The sequence below is a fragment of the Oncorhynchus masou genome, unplaced genomic scaffold (assembly GCF_036934945.1).
Source record: "Oncorhynchus masou masou isolate Uvic2021 unplaced genomic scaffold, UVic_Omas_1.1 unplaced_scaffold_585, whole genome shotgun sequence".
NCBI lineage: Eukaryota > Metazoa > Chordata > Actinopteri > Salmoniformes > Salmonidae > Oncorhynchus > Oncorhynchus masou.
In genome coordinates this window covers 83,978-102,500 of record NW_027012271.1, presented here as the reverse complement: position 1 = coordinate 102,500, position 18,523 = coordinate 83,978, and the positions used below count along the sequence as shown (strand labels likewise).

General features: G+C 48.5%; 1 protein-coding gene across 1 annotated transcript in view; it reads left to right on the top strand.

Moving 5' to 3' along the window:
- The first annotated feature begins 1,065 nt into the window (after positions 1–1,065).
- LOC135536262 (WD repeat-containing protein 88-like) overlaps positions 1,066–18,523 on the top strand; it is a 33,144-nt gene continuing 15,686 nt past the window's right edge. The window contains exons 1-4 of the mRNA XM_064962627.1: positions 1,066–1,195; positions 5,425–5,535; positions 7,134–7,222; positions 17,408–17,471. Of these exons, the coding sequence (XP_064818699.1) occupies positions 1,079–1,195; positions 5,425–5,535; positions 7,134–7,222; positions 17,408–17,471 (381 nt within the window). The 5' untranslated portion in view covers positions 1,066–1,078. The remainder of the gene's footprint in view (positions 1,196–5,424; positions 5,536–7,133; positions 7,223–17,407; positions 17,472–18,523) is intronic.

Genomic DNA, 18,523 nt, shown 5'->3' with positions numbered 1-18,523 from the left:
TCCTTCAGCATCTTCACAAGGTCCTTTTCTGTTGTTCTGGGATTAATTTGCACTTTTAGCACCAAAGTAGGTTCATCTCTAGGAGACAGAACGCGTCTCCTTCCTGAGCGGTATGGCGGCTGCGTGGTCCCATGGTGTTTATACTTGTGTAGTTTTGTTAGTACAGATGAATGTGGTACCTTCAAGTGTTTTTTTTCTGAGATCTTGGCTGATTTCTTTTGATTTTCCCATGATGTCGACAAAGAGGCACGGAGTTTGAAGGTAGGCCTTGAAATACATCCACAGGTACACCTCCAATTGACTCAAATTATGTTAATTAGCCTATCAGAAGCTTCTAAAGCCGTGACATAACTTTCTAGAATTTTCCAAGCTGTATAAAGGCACAGTCAATTTACTGTATGTAAACTTCTGACCCACTGGCATTGTGATACAGTGAATTATAAGTGAAATAATCTGTGTATACAATTGTTGGCAAAATGACTTGTCATCACAAAGTAGATGTCCTAACCAACTTGCCAAAACTATAGTTTGTTAACAAGAAATGTGTGGAGTGGTTGGAAAATGAGTTTTAATGATTCCAACCTAAGAGTATGTAAACTTCCGAATTTCAACTGTACATATGTGTAACCGATGTGAAATGGCTAGCTAGTTAGCGGTGGTGCGCGCTAATATCGTTTCAATTGGTTACGTCACTCGCTCTGAGACCTGAAGTGGTTGTGATGGGTGACGATGCTTTGTGGGTTTCAGTTGTTGATGTGTGCAGAGGGTCCCTGGTTCGAGCCCGGGTGGTGGCTAGGGTGACGCAGGAAAGTAATACTGTTGTATACATGTATAGTAAAAAAGTAATTACATTAAAAAAAACTCTCTGTCCGTGTGTGTAGTCTGCACATTTCAGATTGTTATCCATCTCAGTCACACCACACTCAGTGCTCCTGATGCCTGGCCGTCGCTATGGGAACGCAAACTTTGGACAACATTGGCTCCTCTGACTGACTGGTTAGCTACAGTAGCTATATACTTTTACCCCAAAACAATGAAATACCTTACGTAGTGAAATACATTTCGTTTCCTGGACAAAATGACGTGGAGAAATATCGACCCTTTGTCACTTGATGAGACCATTGATGAAGGGAAAGAGGAGAAGGATGTGGAGAAGAGAAGAGCCTCGTTGTGGGAACATCAGGAGCTAGCCCAGGTATCAGCTAGCTAGCTGCCCAGGTCTCAGTTAGCTAGCTGCCCAGGTCTCAGTTAGCTAGCTGCCCAGGTAGCAGGTAGCTAGCTGCCCAGGTAGCAGGTAGGCCCAGGTAGCAGGTAGCTAGCTGCCCAGGTCCCAGTTAGCTAGCTGCCCAGGTAGCAGTTAGCTAGCTGCCCAGGTAGCAGGTCAGCCTTCATGTTCATAGCTTATCCTAGAACAGGTAGCAGTTAGCTAGCTGGGTAGTGAGGGGATGAGTTGAATAGCCTTCATGTTTATAGCTCATCCTAGAGCAGGTAGCAGTTAGCTAGCTGGGTAGAGAGGGGATGAGTTGAATAGCCTTCATGTTCATAGCTCATCCTAGAGAAGCTAGGTAGCTGGGTTATGTGCTGTAATAGTGTGCAGCTACTTCCCTGTAAACTGTTTTTAAAACTACAAACGTCAATGAGTGATTGGTCAGCTAATAGTTAACGTTAGCAAGGCAAGCTAACAGCCATCCAACATAGCTATACATAATTAATTGTGTTGCACCTGTGTCGTAACACTGACAATAACAAGGATGAATGATGGCAACTTAGCCTCCTAGACAGCAAGCTTTAAACTGACAACAGTTTCCATTAAACATGGACACACTTGAGTGCCAGTCTGTTTGTGCTATCATGCCCAGCTCCTTACCACTCATGACAAAACAAGCTTGTCTTGACAATGAGTTGGCAAGAGCACAAAACAGATCTGGGACCAGGCTAGGAAACGCAGCGTGAAAAGCCCTCCTGCTATACATCTGGCTGGTGGCCAAGCATAGCAATTATGACCAAGACATCTCAACAGATGGGTCATTAATTAAGGTGTCGTTTTAGAACAGACCTCAGCTATTGTCTTAAATTATGATTATTAACATTATCATTACTGCGATGCTTTAGTTGTGTTCAAAACATATATAAGTGACTTTGTTGTGCTTTCACAATAAAATTAGATAGTTTCAGATGATTTGGACAATTTGAAAAATGCTAATATCAGTCCCATGACTTGAATGGGATTTCTGCTAAAAATGCTAAAACGTTAGCATGTTGAAACAGTGCTAGGGAAACAACTGGGCCCAAATACTATTACTATGTGGAATGGAGATGTGAGACGGGGCTTGATTCAAATACTATTACTATGTGGAATGGAGATGTGAGACGGGGCTTGATTCAAATACTATTACTATGTGGAATGGAGATGTGAGACGGGGCTTGATTCAAATACTATTACTATGTGGAATGGAGATGTGAGACGGGGCTTGATTCAAATACTATTACTATGTGGAATGGAGATGTGAGACGGGGCTTGATTCAAATACTATTACTATGTGGAATGGAGATGTGAGACGGGGCTTGATTCAAATACTATTACTATGTGTAATGGAGATGTGAGACGGGGCTTGATTCAAATACTATTGCTATGTGTAATGGAGATGTGAGACGGGGCTTGATTCAAATACTATTACTATGTGGAATGGAGATGTGAGACGGGGCTTGATTCAAATACTATTACTATGTGGAATGGAGATGTGAGACGGGGCTTGATTCAAATACTATTACTATGTGGAATGGAGATGTGAGACGGGGCTTGATTCAAATACTATTACTATGTGGAATGGAGATGTGAGACGGGGCTTGATTCAAATACTATTACTATGTGGAATGGAGATGTGAGACGGGGCTTGATTCAATTACTATTACTATGTGGAATGGAGATGTGAGACGGGGCTTGATTCAAATACTATTACTATGTGGAATGGAGATGTGAGACGGGGCTTGATTCAAATACTATTACTATGTGGAATGGAGATGTGAGACGGGGCTTGATTCAAATACTATTACTATGTGGAATGGAGATGTGAGACGGGGCTTGATTCAATTACTATTACTATGTGGAATGGAGATGTGAGACGGGGCTTGATTCAAATACTATTACTATGTGGAATGGAGATGTGAGACGGGGCTTGATTCAAATACTATTACTATGTGGAATGGAGATGTGAGACGGGGCTTGATTCAATTACTATTACTATGTGGAATGGAGATGTGAGACGGGGCTTGATTCAAATACTATTACTATGTGGAATAGAGATGTGAGACGGGGCTTGATTCAAATACTATTACTATGTGTAATGGAGATGTGAGACGGGGCTTGATTCAAATACTATTACTATGTGGAATGGAGATGTGAGACGGGGCTTGATTCAAATACTATTACTATGTGGAATGGAGATGTGAGACGGGGCTTGATTCAAATACTATTACTATGTGTAATGGAGATGTGAGACGGGGCTTGATTCAAATACTATTACTATGTGGAATGGAGATGTGAGACGGGGCTTGATTCAAATACTATTGCTATGTGGAATGGAGATGTGAGACGGGGCTTGATTCAAATACTATTGCTATGTGTAATGGAGATGTGAGACGGGGCTTGATTCAAATACTATTGCTATGTGTAATGGAGATGTGAGACGGGGCTTGATTCAAATACTATTGCTATGTGGAATGGAGATGTGAGACGGGGCTTGATTCAAATACTATTGCTATGTGGAATGGAGATGTGAGACGGGGCTTGATTCAAATACTATTGCTATGTGTAATGGAGATGTGAGACGGGGCTTGATTCAAATACTATTGCTATGTGTAATGGAGATGTGAGACGGGGCTTGATTCAAATACTATTGCTATGTGTAATGGAGATGTGAGACGGGGCTTGATTCAAATACTATTACTATGTGGAATGGAGATGTGAGACGGGGCTTGATTCAAATACTATTACTATGTGGAATGGAGATGTGAGACGGGGCTTGATTCAAATACTATTACTATGTGGAATGGAGATGTGAGACGGGGCTTGATTCAATTACTATTACTATGTGGAATGGAGATGTGAGACGGGGCTTGATTCAAATACTATTACTATGTGGAATGGAGATGTGAGACGGGGCTTGATTCTCCGTGCCTCTTCAGATTCCCATCATGAATTAATGAAGATGTTAGACAGGGCTTGATTCTCCGTGCCTCTTCAGACCCCCATCATGATGTAATGAAGATGTTAGACAGGGCTTGATTCTCCGTGCCTCTTCAGATTCCCATCATGAATTAATGAAGATGTTAGACAGGGCTTGATTCTCCGTGCCTCTTCAGACCCCCATCATGATGTAATGAAGATGTTAGACAGGGCTTGATTCTCCGTGCCTCTTCAGATTCCCATCATGAATTAATGAAGATGTGAGACAGGGCTTGATTCTCCGTGCCTCTTCAGACCCCCATCATGATGTAATGAAGATGTTAGACAGGGCTTGATTCTCCGTGCCTCTTCAGACCCCCATCATGATGTAATGAAGATGTGAGACAGGGCTTGATTCTCCGTGCCTCTTCAGACCCCCATCATGATGTAATGAAGATGTTAGACAGGGCTTGATTCTCCGTGCCTCTTCAGACCCCCATCATGATGTAATGAAGATGTTAGACAGGGCTTGATTCTCCGTGCCTCTTCAGACCCCCATCATGATGTAATGAAGATGTTAGACAGGGCTTGATTCTCCGTGCCTCTTCAGACCCCCATCATGATGTAATGAAGATGTTAGACAGGGCTTGATTCTCCGTGCCTCTTCAGATTCCCATCATGATGTAATGAAGATGTTAGACAGGGCTTGATTCTCCGTGCCTCTTCAGACCCCCATCATGATGTAATGAAGATGTTAGACAGGGCTTGATTCTCCGTGCCTCTTCAGATTCCCATCATGGTGTAATGAAGATGTTAGACAGGGCTTGATTCTCCGTGCCTCTTCAGATTCCCATCATGAATTAATGAAGATGTTAGACAGGGCTTGATTCTCCGTGCCTCTTCAGATTCCCATCATGGTGTAATGGAGATGTGAGACAGGGCTTGATTCTCCGTGCCTCTTCAGACCCCCATCATGGTGTAATGGAGATGTGAAATGGGGCTTGATTCTCCATGCCTCTTCAGACCCCCATCATGATGTAATGAAGATGTTAGACAGGGCTTGATTCTCCGTGCCTCTTCAGATTCCCATCATGAATTAATGAAGATGTTAGACAGGGCTTGATTCTCCGTGCCTCTTCAGACCCCCATCATGATGTAATGAAGATGTTAGACAGGGCTTGATTCTCCGTGCCTCTTTAGATTCCCATCATGATGTAATGAAGATGTTAGACAGGGCTTGATTCTCCGTGCCTCTTCAGATTCCCATCAAGGTGCTGAGGGGTCACACAGATGCTGTCACTGGCTGCCACTTCTGCTTTGACGACACCAAAGTCCTGACCAGTTCCCACGACAAGACGGCCACTCTGTGGGTAGGTCCACCAAACACTAGGACTGCTTCCCAAATGGAACACTTCCACATGTAGTGCACTACTTATGACCACTATTCCCTATATAGTGCACTACTTATAACCACTATTCCCTATATAATGCACTACTTATGACCACTATTCCCTATATAGTGCACTACTTATAACCACTATTCCCTATATAGTGCACTACTTATAACCACTATTCCCTATATAGTGCACTACTTATGACCACTATTCCCTATATAGTGCACTACTTTTGACCACTATTCCCTATATAGTGCACTACTTATGACCACTTTTCCTATATAGTCCACTACTTATAACCACTATTCCCTATATAGTGCACTACTTATGACCACTATTCCCTATATAGTGCACTACTTATGACCACTTTTCCTATATAGTCCACTACTTATAACCACTATTCCCTATATAGTGCACTACTTATGACCACTATTCCCTATATAGTGCACTACTTATAACCACTATTCCCTATATAGTGCACTACTTATAACCACTATTCCCTATATAGTCCACTACTTATGACCACTATTCCCTATATAGTGCACTACTTATGACCACTATTCCCTATATAGTGCACTACTTATGACCACTTTTCCTATATAGTCCACTACTTATAACCACTATTCTCTATATAGTGCACTACTTATGACCACTATTCCCTATATAGTGCACTACTTATGACCACTTTTCCTATATAGTCCACTACTTATGACCACTATTCCCTATATAGTGCACTACTTATAACCACTATTCCCTATATAGTGCACTACTTATGACCACAATTCCCTATATAGTGCACTACTTATGACCACTTTTCCTATATAGTCCACTACTTATGACCACTATTCCCTATATAGTGCACTACTTATGACCACTATTCCCTGTATAGTGCACTACTGTCTGTGTGTCTGTCTATTTCCTGTCTGTGTGTCTGTTATTTCCTGTCTGTGTGTCTGTCTATTTCCTGTCTCTGTGTCTGTCTATTTCCTGTCTGTGTGTCTGTTATTTCCTGTCTGTGTGTCTGTCTATTTCCTGTCTCTGTGTCTGTCTATTTCCTGTCTGTGTGTCTGTCTATTTCCTGTCTCTGTGTCTGTCTATTTCCTGTCTCTGTGTCTGTCTATTTCCTGTCTGTGTGTCTGTCTATTTCCTGTCTGTGTGTCTGTTATTTCCTGTCTGTGTGTCTGTCTATTTCCTGTCTGTGTGATGTCACACACCTAATCCATCTCAGTGTTTATGTGGATCGTTTTCCACTCCTGGCTGTGGATGTCTGTCTTATTTTTTAATAATATATTCATGTTGAAAGATTATTGTCTGGCCCATAGGTATGAACCTGAACTATATGGTATCTGTGGCCTAAATAGCACCCGTATTCCCTATATAGTGCACTACTTCTGACCAAGGCCCATAGGTATGAACCTGAACTATATGGTATGTCTGTGAACCTAAATAGCACCCGTATTCCCTATATAGTGCACTACTTCTGACCAAGGCCTATAGGGCTCTGGTCAAGAGTAGTGCACTCTGTAGGGAATAGGGTGCCATTAGGGCCACACATTGTATGTCTGCTTCTGAAGGACACGGAGAGTGGCGCCGCGCTGTTGGTGTTTGAGAGAGGACATCTGTCCAACATCTCTGAGTGTGCCTTGATCCCTGACAAGAAAAGGTGAGTTGTCACTGTGTTCCCATCGCCTACCCTTCTCCAGGAGTGTGCACTCGTACACTCCAAACATATTCCTAACACCAGAGGGGAAGTGCACACTTTGGGAGAAGGGTAGATCATCAGAATGGAGCCTTGCTGTTATTGACCACAGAAGCCCTTGTCTGTGTGTTGTGACTAGTGATTTAAACATGAGTTATAACTCTTGATATAGTTGTTTTGTTTCCTCAAATATCACATCCCACATATCTGGGTATAGGGCTGGTATAGGGCTGGGTATAGGGCTGGGTATAGGGCTGGTATAGGGCTGGGTATAGGGCTGGGTATAGGGCTGGTATAGGGCTGGGAATAGGGCTGGTATAGGGCTTGGAGTAGGGCTGAGTATAGGGCTGGGTATAGGGCTGGTATAGGGCTGGGAATAGGGCTGGTATAGGGCTTGGAGTAGGGCTGAGTATAGGGCTGGGTATAGGGCTGGTATAGGGCTGGTAATAGGGCTGGTATAGGGCTGGGTATAGGGCTGGTAATAGGGCTGGTATAGGGCTGGGTATAGGGCTGGTAATAGGGCTGGTATAGGGCTGGTATAGGGCTGGGTATAGGGCTGGTAATAGGGCTGGTATAGGGCTGGGTATAGGGCTGGTAATAGGGCTGGTATAGGGCTGGTATAGGGCTGGGAGTAGGGCTGGGTATAGGGCTGGGTATAGGGCTGGGTATAGGGCTGGTAATAGGGCTGGTATAGGGCTGGTATAGGGCTGGGAATAGGGCTGGGAGTAGGGCTGGGTATAGGGCTGGGTATAGGGCTGGGAATAGGGCTGGGTATAGGGCTGGGAGTAGGGCTGGTAATAGGGCTGGGAATAGGGCTGGTATAGGGCTGGGAATAGGGCTGGGAGTAGGGCTGGGTATAGGGCTGGGTATAGGGCTGGGTATAGGGCTGGGAGTAGGGCTGGTAATAGGGCTGGGAATAGGGCTGGGTATAGGGCTGGGAATAGGGCTGGTAATAGGGCTGGGTATAGGGCTGGTAATAGGGCTGGTATAGGGCTGGTATAGGGCTGGGAATAGGGCTGGGAGTAGGGCTGGGTATAGGGCTGGGTATAGGGCTGGGAATAGGGCTGGGTATAGGGCTGGGAGTAGGGCTGGTAATAGGGCTGGGAATAGGGCTGGGTATAGGGCTGGGAATAGGGCTGGTAATAGGGCTGGGTATAGGGCTGGGTATAGGGCTGGGTATAGGGCTGGGAATAGGGCTGGGTATAGGGCTGGGAATAGGGCTGGTAATAGGGCTGGGTATAGGGCTGGGTATAGGGCTGGGAGTAGGGCTGGGTATAGGGCTGGGTATAGGGCTGGGTATAGGGCTGGGAGTAGGGCTGGGAATAGGGCTGGTAATAGGGCTGGGTATAGGGCTTGGAGTAGGGCTGGGAATAGGGCTGGTAATAGGGCTGGGTATAGGGCTGGGAGTAGGGCTGGGTATAGGGCTGGGAGTAGGGCTGGGTATAGGGCTGGGTATAGGGCTGGGTATAGGGCTGGGAATAGGGCTGGTAATAGGGCTGGGTATAGGGCTTGGAGTAGGGCTGGGAATAGGGCTGGTAATAGGGCTGGGTATAGGGCTGGGAGTAGGGCTGGTATAGGGCTGGTATAGGGCTGGTATAGGGCTGTGAATAGGGCTGGTAATAGGGCTGGGAGTAGGGCTGGGAATAGGGCTGGGAATAGGGCTGGGAATAGGGCTGGGAATAGGGCTGGGAGTAGGGCTGGGTGTAGGGCTGGGAGTAGGGCTGGGAGTAGGGCTGGTAATAGGGCTGGGAATAGGGCTGGGTATAGGGCTGGGAGTAGGGCTGGGAGTAGGGCTGGTAATAGGGCTGGGAATAGGGCTGGTAATAGGGCTGGGAGTAGGGCTGGTAATAGGGCTGGGAATAGGGCTGGGAATAGGGCTGGTATAGGGCTGGGAGTAGGGCTGGTAATAGGGCTGGGAGTAGGGCTGGGAATAGGGCTGGGAATAGGGCTGGTAATAGGGCTGGGAGTAGGGCTGGTAATAGGGCTGGGAGTAGGGCTGGTAATAGGGCTGGGAATAGGGCTGGGAGTAGGGCTGGTAATAGGGCTGGTAATAGGGCTGGTAATAGGGCTGGGAATAGGGCTGGGAGTAGGGCTGGTATAGGGCTGAGTATAGGGCTGGGAATAGGGCTGGGAATAGGGCTGGGAGTAGGGCTGGGTGTAGGGCTGGTATAGGGCTGAGTATAGGGCTGGTATAGGGCTGGTAATAGGGCTGGGAGTAGGGCTGGTTATAGGGCTGGTATAGGGCTGGGAATAGGGCTGGGTATAGGGCTGGAAGTAGGGCTGGTATAGGGCTGAGTATAGGGCTGGGAATAGGGCTGGGTATAGGGCTGGGAGTAGGGCTGGGAATAGGGCTGGTAATAGGGCTGGGAATAGGGCTGGGAGTAGGGCTGGTAATAGGGCTGGGAGTAGGGCTGGTAATAGGGCTGGGAATAGGGCTGGTAATAGGGCTGGGTATAGGGCTGGGAGTAGGGCTGGTAATAGGGCTGGGTATAGGGCTGGTATAGGGCTGTGAATAGGTCTGGTAATAGGGCTGGGAATAGGGCTGGGAGTAGGGCTGGGAATAGGGCTGGGAATAGGGCTGGTAATAGGGCTGGGTATAGGGCTGGGAGTAGGGCTGGGAATAGGGTTGGTTATAGGGCTGGGAATAGGGCTGGGAGTAGGGCTGGTAATAGGGCTGGGAGTAGGGCTGGGAATAGGGCTGGTTATAGGGCTGGGAATAGGGCTGGGAGTAGGGCTGGTAATAGGGCTGGGAGTAGGGCTGGTAATAGGGCTGGGAGTAGGGCTGGTAATAGGGCTGGGAGTAGGGCTGGTAATAGGGCTGGGAGTAGGGCTGGGAATAGGGCTGGGAATAGGCCTGGTAATAGGGCTGGGAATAGGGCTGGGAGTAGGGCTGGGAGTAGGGCTGGGAATAGGGCTGGGAATAGGGCTGGGAGTAGGGCTGGTAATAGGGCTGGGAATAGGGCTGGGAGTAGGGCTGGGAATAGGGCTGGTTATAGGGCTGGGAATAGGGCTGGGAGTAGGGCTGGTAATAGGGCTGGGTGTAGGGCTGGGAGTAGGGCTGGTATAGGGCTGTGAATAGGGCTGGTAATAGGGCTGGGTATAGGGCTGGGTATAGGGCTGGTTATAGGGCTGGTTATAGGGCTGGTTATAGGGCTGGTTATAGGGCTGGGCATAGAGCTGGGAGTAGGGCTGGTAATAGGGCTGGGTATAGGGCTGGTATAGGGCTGGGAATAGGGCTGGTATAGGGCTGGTATAGGGCTGTGAATAGGGCTGGTAATAGGGCTGGGAGTAGGGCTGGGAATAGGGCTGGGAATAGGGCTGGTAATAGGGCTGGGAATAGGGCTGGGAGTAGGGCTGGTAATAGGGCTGGGAATAGGGCTGGGAATAGGGCTGGTATAGGGCTTGGAGTAGGGCTGGGTATAGGGCTGGGAATAGGGCTGGGAGTAGGGCTGGTAATAGGGCTGGGAGTAGGGCTGGTAATAGGGCTGGGAATAGGGCTGGGAGTAGGGCTGGTAATAGGGCTGGTAATAGGGCTGGGAATAGGGCTGGGAGTAGGGCTGGTAATAGGGCTGGGAATAGGGCTGGGAATAGGGCTGGTAATAGGGCTGGGAATAGGGCTGGTATAGGGCTGGTAATAGGGCTGGGAATAGGGCTGGTATAGGGCTGGTAATAGGGCTGGGAATAGGGCTGGGAGTAGGGCTGGTAATAGGGCTGGGAATAGGGCTGGGAATAGGGCTGGGAGTAGGGCTGGTATAGGGCTGAGTATAGGGCTGGGTATAGGGCTGGGAATAGGGCTGGGAGTAGGGCTGGGAATAGGGCTGGGAATATGGCTGGGAGTAGGGCTGGGAATAGGGCTGGTTATAGGGCTGGGAATAGGGCTGGGAGTAGGGCTGGTAATAGGGCTGGGAATAGGGCTGGTAATAGGGCTGGTAATAGGGCTGGGAATATGGCTGGGAGTAGGGCTGGGAATAGGGCTGGGAATAGGGCTGGGAGTAGGGCTGGTAATAGGGCTGGGAATAGGGCTGGGAGTAGGGCTGGTTATAGGGCTGGGAATAGGGCTGGGAATATGGCTGGGAGTAGGGCTGGGAATAGGGCTGGTTATAGGGCTGGGAATAGGGCTGGTAATAGGGCTGGGAATAGGGCTGGTAATAGGGCTGGTAATAGGGCTGGGTATAGGGCTGGGAGTAGGGCTGGGAATAGGGCTGGGAGTAGGGCTGGGAATAGGGCTGGGAGTAGGGCTGGTAATAGGGCTGGTAATAGGGCTGGGAGTAGGGCTGGGAATAGGGCTGGTTATAGGGCTGGGAATAGGGCTGGGAGTAGGGCTGGTAATAGGGCTGGGTGTAGGGCTGGGAGTAGGGCTGGTATAGGGCTGGTATAGGGCTGTGAATAGGGCTGGTAATAGGGCTGGGTATAGGGCTGGTTATAGGGCTGGTTATAGGGCTGGTTATAGGGCTGGTTATAGGGCTGGGCATAGAGCTGGGAGTAGGGCTGGTAATAGGGCTGGGTATAGGGCTGGTATAGGGCTGGGAATAGGGCTGGTATAGGGCTGGGAGTAGGGCTGGTTATAGGGCTGGGAATAGGGCTGGGAATAGGGTGGCGTATAGGGCTGGGAATAGGGCTGGTATAGGGCTGGGTATAGGGCTGGGAATAGGGCTTGGTATGGGCTGGGTATAGGGCTGGGAATAGGGCTGGGAATAGGGCTGGGTATAGGGCTGGGTATAGGGCTGGGAATAGGGCTGGGAGTAGGGCTGGGAGTAGGGCTGGGAATAGGGCTGGGAATAGGGCTGGGTGTAGGGCTGGGAGTAGGGCTGGGAGTAGGGATGGGAGTAGGGCTGGGTGTAGGGCTGGGTGTAGGGCTGGGAATAGGGCTGGGTATAGGGCTGGGAGTTGGGCTGGGAGTAGGGATGGGAGTAGAGCTGGGTGTAGGGCTGGGAATAGGGCTGGGTATAGGGCTGGGTATAGGGCTGGGAGTAGGGCTGGGTATAGGGCTGGGTATAGGGCTGGGTATAGGGCTGGGAATAGGGCTGGGTATAGGGCTGGTATAGGGCTGGTATAGGGCTGGGTATAGGGCTGGGTATAGGGCTGGGAATAGGGTTGGGAATAGGGCTGGGTATAGGGCTGGTATAGGGTTGGTATAGGGCTGGGTATAGGGCTGGGTATAGGGCTTGGAATAGGGTTGGGAATAGGGCTGGGTATAGGGTTGGGAATAGGGCTGGGAATAGGGCTGGGAATAGGGCTGGGAATAGGGCTGGGTATAGGGCTGGTAATAGCCAGAGACCTCACCGTACCATGTTTATCACCATACTGAGCATAGCCTATACCATATTATCACCATACCATATTATCACCATACCATATATCACCATACCATATCACCATACCATATTATCACCATACCATACCATATATCACCATACCATATCACCATACCATATTATCACCATACCATATATCACCATACCATATCACCATACCATATTATCACCATACCATACCATATTATCACCATACCATATCACCATACCATATTATCACCATACCATATATCACCATACCATATCACCATACCATATTATCACCATACCATACCATATTATCACCATACCATATTACCACCATACCATGTTATCACCATACTGAGGGACCTCACCATACCATATTATCACCATACCATATTATCACCATACCATATTATCACCATATTATCACCATACTGAGAGACCATACCATACCATATTATCACTATACCATATTATCACCATACTGAGAGACCTCACCATACCATATTATCACCATACCATATTATCACCATACCATATTATCCCCATACCATAATATCACCATACTGAGAGACCTCACTCCCCATCACTAAATGGTATGATTTCCCCCCATCACTAGATGGTATGATTTCCCCCATCACAAGATGGTATGATTTCCCCCCATCACTAGATGGTATGATTTCCCCCCATCACTAGATGGTATGATTTCCCCCATCACTAGATGGTATGATTTCCCCCATCACTAGATGGTATGATTTCCCCCATCACTAGATGGTATGATTTCCCCCATTACTAGATGGTATGATTTCCCCCATCACTAGATGGTATGATTTCCCCCATCACTAGATGGTATGATTTCCCCATCACAAGATGGTATGATTTCCCCCATCACTAGATGGTATGATTTCCCCCCATCACTAGATGGTATGATTTCCCCCATCACAAGATGGTATGATTTCCCCCCATCACTAGATGGTATGATTTCCCCCATTACTAGATGGTATGATTTCCCCCATCACAAGATGGTATGATTTCCCCCATTACTAGATGGTATGATTTCCCCCATCACAAGATGGTATGATTTCCCCCATCACTAGATGGTACGATTTCCCCCCATTACTAGATGGTATGATTTCCCCCCATTACTAGATGGTATGATTCCCCCATCACTAGATGGTATGATTTCCTCCATCACTAGATGGTATGATTTCCCCCTCCCCCCATCACTAGATGTTATGATTTCTCCCCCCATTACTAGATGGTATGATTTCCCCCATCACAAGATGGTATGATTTCCCCCCATCACCAGATGGTATGATTTCTCCCCCCATCACTAGATGGTATGATTTCCCCCCTTACTAGATGGTATGATTCCCCCATCACTAGATGGTATGATTTCCCCCCATCACTAGATGGTATGATTTCCCCCCATCACCAGATGGTATGATTTCTCCCCCCATCACTAGATAGTATGATTTCCCCCCATTACTAGATGGTATGATTTCCCCCATCACAAGATGGTATGATTTCCCCCATCACTAGATGGTATGATTTCCCCCATCACAAGATGGTATGATTTCCCCCCATCACTAGATGGTATGATTTCCCCCCATCACTAGATGGTATGATTTCCCCCCATCACTAGATGGTATGATTTCCCCCATCACTAGATGGTATGATTTCCCCCCATCACCAGATGGTATGATTTCTCCCCCCATCACTAGATGGTATGATTTCCCCCATCACTAGATGGTATGATTTCCCCCATCACTAGATGGTATGATTTCCCCCCATCACCAGATGGTATGATTTCTCCCCCCATCACTAGATGGTATGATTTCCCCCATCACTAGATGGTATGATTTCCCCATCACTAGATGGTATGATTTCCCCCCATCACCAGATGGTATGATTTCTCCCCCCATCACTAGATGGTATGATTTCACCCCCATCACTAGATGGTATGATTTCCCCCATCACTAGATGGTATGATTTCCCCCATCACTAGATGGTATGATTTCCCCCATCACTAGATGGTATGATTTCCCCCCATCACTAGATGGTATGATTTCCCCCATCACTAGATGGTATGATTTCCCCCATCACTAGATGGTATGATTTCCCCCATCACTAGATGGTATGATTTCCCCCATCACTAGATGGTATGATTTCCCCCTCCCCCCACATCACTAGATGGTATGATTTCCCCCATCACTAGATGGTATGATTTCCCCCTCCCCCCATCACTAGATGGTAATGATTTCCCCCTCCCCCCCATCACTAGATGGTATGATTTCCCCCATCACTAGATGGTATGATTTCCCCCATCACTAGATGGTATGATTTCCCCATCACTAGATGGTATGATTTCCCCATCACTAGATGGTATGATTTCCCCATCACTAGATGGTATGATTTCCCCATCACTAGATGGTATGATTTCCCCATCACTAGATGGTATGATTTCCCCATCACTAGATGGTATGATTTCCCCCCATCACTAGATGGTATGATTTCCCCATCACTAGATGGTATGATTTCCCCATCACTAGATGGTATGATTTCCCCCATCACTAGATGGTATGATTTCCCCATCACTAGATGGTATGATTTCCCCATCACTAGATGGTATGATTTCCCCATCACTAGATGGTATGATTTCCCCATCACTAGATGGTATGATTTCCCCATCACTAGATGGTATGATTTCCCCTCCCCCCACATCACTAGATGGTATGATTTCCCCCATCACTAGATGGTATGATTTCCCCCTCCCCCCATCACTAGATGGTAATGATTTCCCCCTCCCCCCCATCACTAGATGGTATGATTTCCCCCATCACTAGATGGTATGATTTCCCCCTCCCCCCCATCACTAGATGGTACGATGTTTACCATCTAAATCGAGCATTCATAGGATGAAGCATTCAACAACATATTCACAGCTAGAGAATTAAATACTCTGGCTGTCTTTCTGTCTCCATGGCCAAGCACACAGCCCACAACCCGCAGCACACAGCCCACAGCCCGCAGCACACAACCCGCAGCACACAGCCCACAACCCGCAGCACACAGCCCACAACCCGCAGCACACAGCCCACAACCCGCAGCACACAGCCCACAACCCGCAGCACACAGCCCACAACCCACAGCCCGCAGCACACAACCCGCAGCACACAGCCCACAGCACACAGCCCACAACCCGCAGCACACAACCCGCAGCACACAGCCCACAGCACACAGCCCACAACCCACAGCCCGCAGCACACAACCCACAGCACACAGCCCACAACCCACAGCCCACAGCCCACAGCACACAGCCCACAACCCACAGCCCGCAGCACACAACCCGCAGCACACAGCCCACAGCACACAGCCCACAACCCACAGCTCGCAGCACACAACCCGCAGCACACAGCCCACAACCCGCAGCACACAGCCCACAACCCGCAGCACACAGCCCACAACCCGCAGCACACAGCCCACAACCCGCTGCACACAGCCCACAACCCGCAGCACACAGCCCACAACCCGCAGCACACAGCCCACAACCCACAGCCCGCAGCACACAACCCGCAGCACACAGCCCACAGCACACAGCCCACAACCCACAGCCCGCAGCACACAACCCGCAGCACACAGCCCACAGCACACAGCCCACAACCCACAGCCCGCAGCACACAACCCGCAGCCCACAGCCCACAGCCCACAGCCCACAGCACACAGCCCACAGCACACAGCCCACAGCACACAGCCCACAACCCACAGCCCGCAGCACACAACCCGCAGCACACAGCCCACAGCACACAGCCCACAACCCACAGCCCGCAGCACACAACCCGCAGCACACAGCCCACAACCCGCAGCACACAGCCCACAACCAGCAACACACAGCATAGGTCACAATCACTGCATACATCCCAAATGGCACCCTAGTCCCTGTGGGTCCTGGTCTAAAGTAGTGCACTATATAGGGAATAGGGTGCCATAGGGCTCTGGTCTAAAGTAGTGCACTATATAGGGAATAGGGTGCCATTTTGGACATAACCCTGTCAAGATCTTTTGTTACTTCACACCTTCTTTATTTGCACTTCCCTTTTGGTAACCTTGGCAACCCTGGTAACCTTGGCAACCCTGGTAACCTTGGCAGAGGAGAAGTCCCAGAGGGCTGCAGGGAGGGAGGTGATCACACATAGGGAGTCTAGACTCTCGACCTCCGCTGAAACATTAGCTAGTTAATGGGTTACTACTGGGTTTGCTGTTGCACTAGTCTGTTGGCATTGAGGTGATATCTTAATATATATCTGTATTATGGTATTTGTTTCATTAGTCCATTGTTGACATAGAGTCACTGCAGTCGAGTTTTCAAGATATGTAACTTTCCAAATTCAGAAAACATTCCTGTGGGATGCATTTTGTCAAACACAACATCATGCGGGGATGATTTCTGTATCCTCGAAAAACTACATACACTCACTCACTCACTCACTCACTCACTCACTCACTCACTCACTCACTCACTCACTCACTCACTCACTCACTCACTCACACTCTCTCTCTCTCTCCCTCCCTCCCTCCCTCTCCCTCCCTCTCTCTCTCTCTCTCTCTCTCTCTCTCCCTCTCTCCCTCTCTCCCTCTCTCCCTCTCCCCCTCTCTCCCTCTCTCTCTCTCTCTCTCTCTCTCTCTCTCTCTCTCTCTCTCTCCTCTCCCTCCCTCCCTCCCTCCCTCCCTCCCTCCCTCCCTCCCTCTCTCTCTCCCTCCCTCTCTCTCTCCCCCTCCCTCCCCCCCTCTCTCTCTCTCTCCCCTCCCTCCCTCTCTCTCTCCTCCCTCCCTCTCTCTCTCTCCCCCCCCCCCCCCCCCCCTCCCCTAGGCTGATTACTGCGTCGTGGGACAAGACTCTAAATGCATGGGACCTGGAGACGGGCAAGATCATTGTGAGTCAATCAAATAATGAATCTCATCCTCACAATGTGTTGTTGAGACCTCTCTGTTACCTCTCTGTTACCTCTCTGTTACCTCTCTGTTACCTCCCTGTTACCTCTATGTTACCTCTCTGTTACCTCTCTGTTACCCCTCTGTTACCTCTCTGTTACCACTCTGTTACCACTCTGTTACCTCTCTGTTACCTCTCTGTTACCACTCGGTTACCACTCGGTTACCTCTCTGTTACACCCCTGTTACCTCTCTGTTACCTCTCTGTTACCCCTCTGTTACCTCTCTGTTACCTCTCTGTTACCTCTGTTACCCCTCTGTTACCTCTCTCTCCCTTTTCAACACTAATGAACATCTGAGACCATGGTGGACAGCCTGTGTGTTACATAGTGGACTGCAGCTCAGAATCATAATGCCAGAGAGGGAGTATAGAGGGAGTATAGAGGGAGTATAGAGGGAGTATATAGGGAGTATAGAGGGAGTATAGAGGGAGTATAGAGGGAGTATATAGGGAGTATAGAGGGAGTATAGAGGGAGTATAGAGGGAGTATAGAGGGAGTATAGAGGGAGCATACAGGGAGCATACAGGGAGCACATAGGGAGCATAGAGGGAGCACAGAGGGAGCATAGAGGGAGCATATAGGGAGTATAGAGGGAGTATATAGGGAGTATAGAGGGAGTATAGAGGGAGCATAGAGGGAGCATATAGGGAGTATAGAGGGAGTATATAGGGAGCATAGAGGGAGCATATAGGGAGTATAGAGGGAGTATATAGGGAGTATAGAGGGAGTATAGAGGGAGCATATAGGGAGCATATAGGGAGTATAGAGGGAGCATATAGGGAGTATAGAGGGAGTATAGAGGGAGTATAGAGGGAGCATAGAGGGAGCATAGAGGGAGCATATAGGGAGTATAGAGGGAGTATAGAGGGAGCATATAGGGAGCATAGAGGGAGCATACATTTACATTTACATTTAAGTCATTTAGCAGACGCTCTTATCCAGAGCGACTTACAAATTGGATAGAGGGAGCATAGAGGGAGTATAGAGGGAGT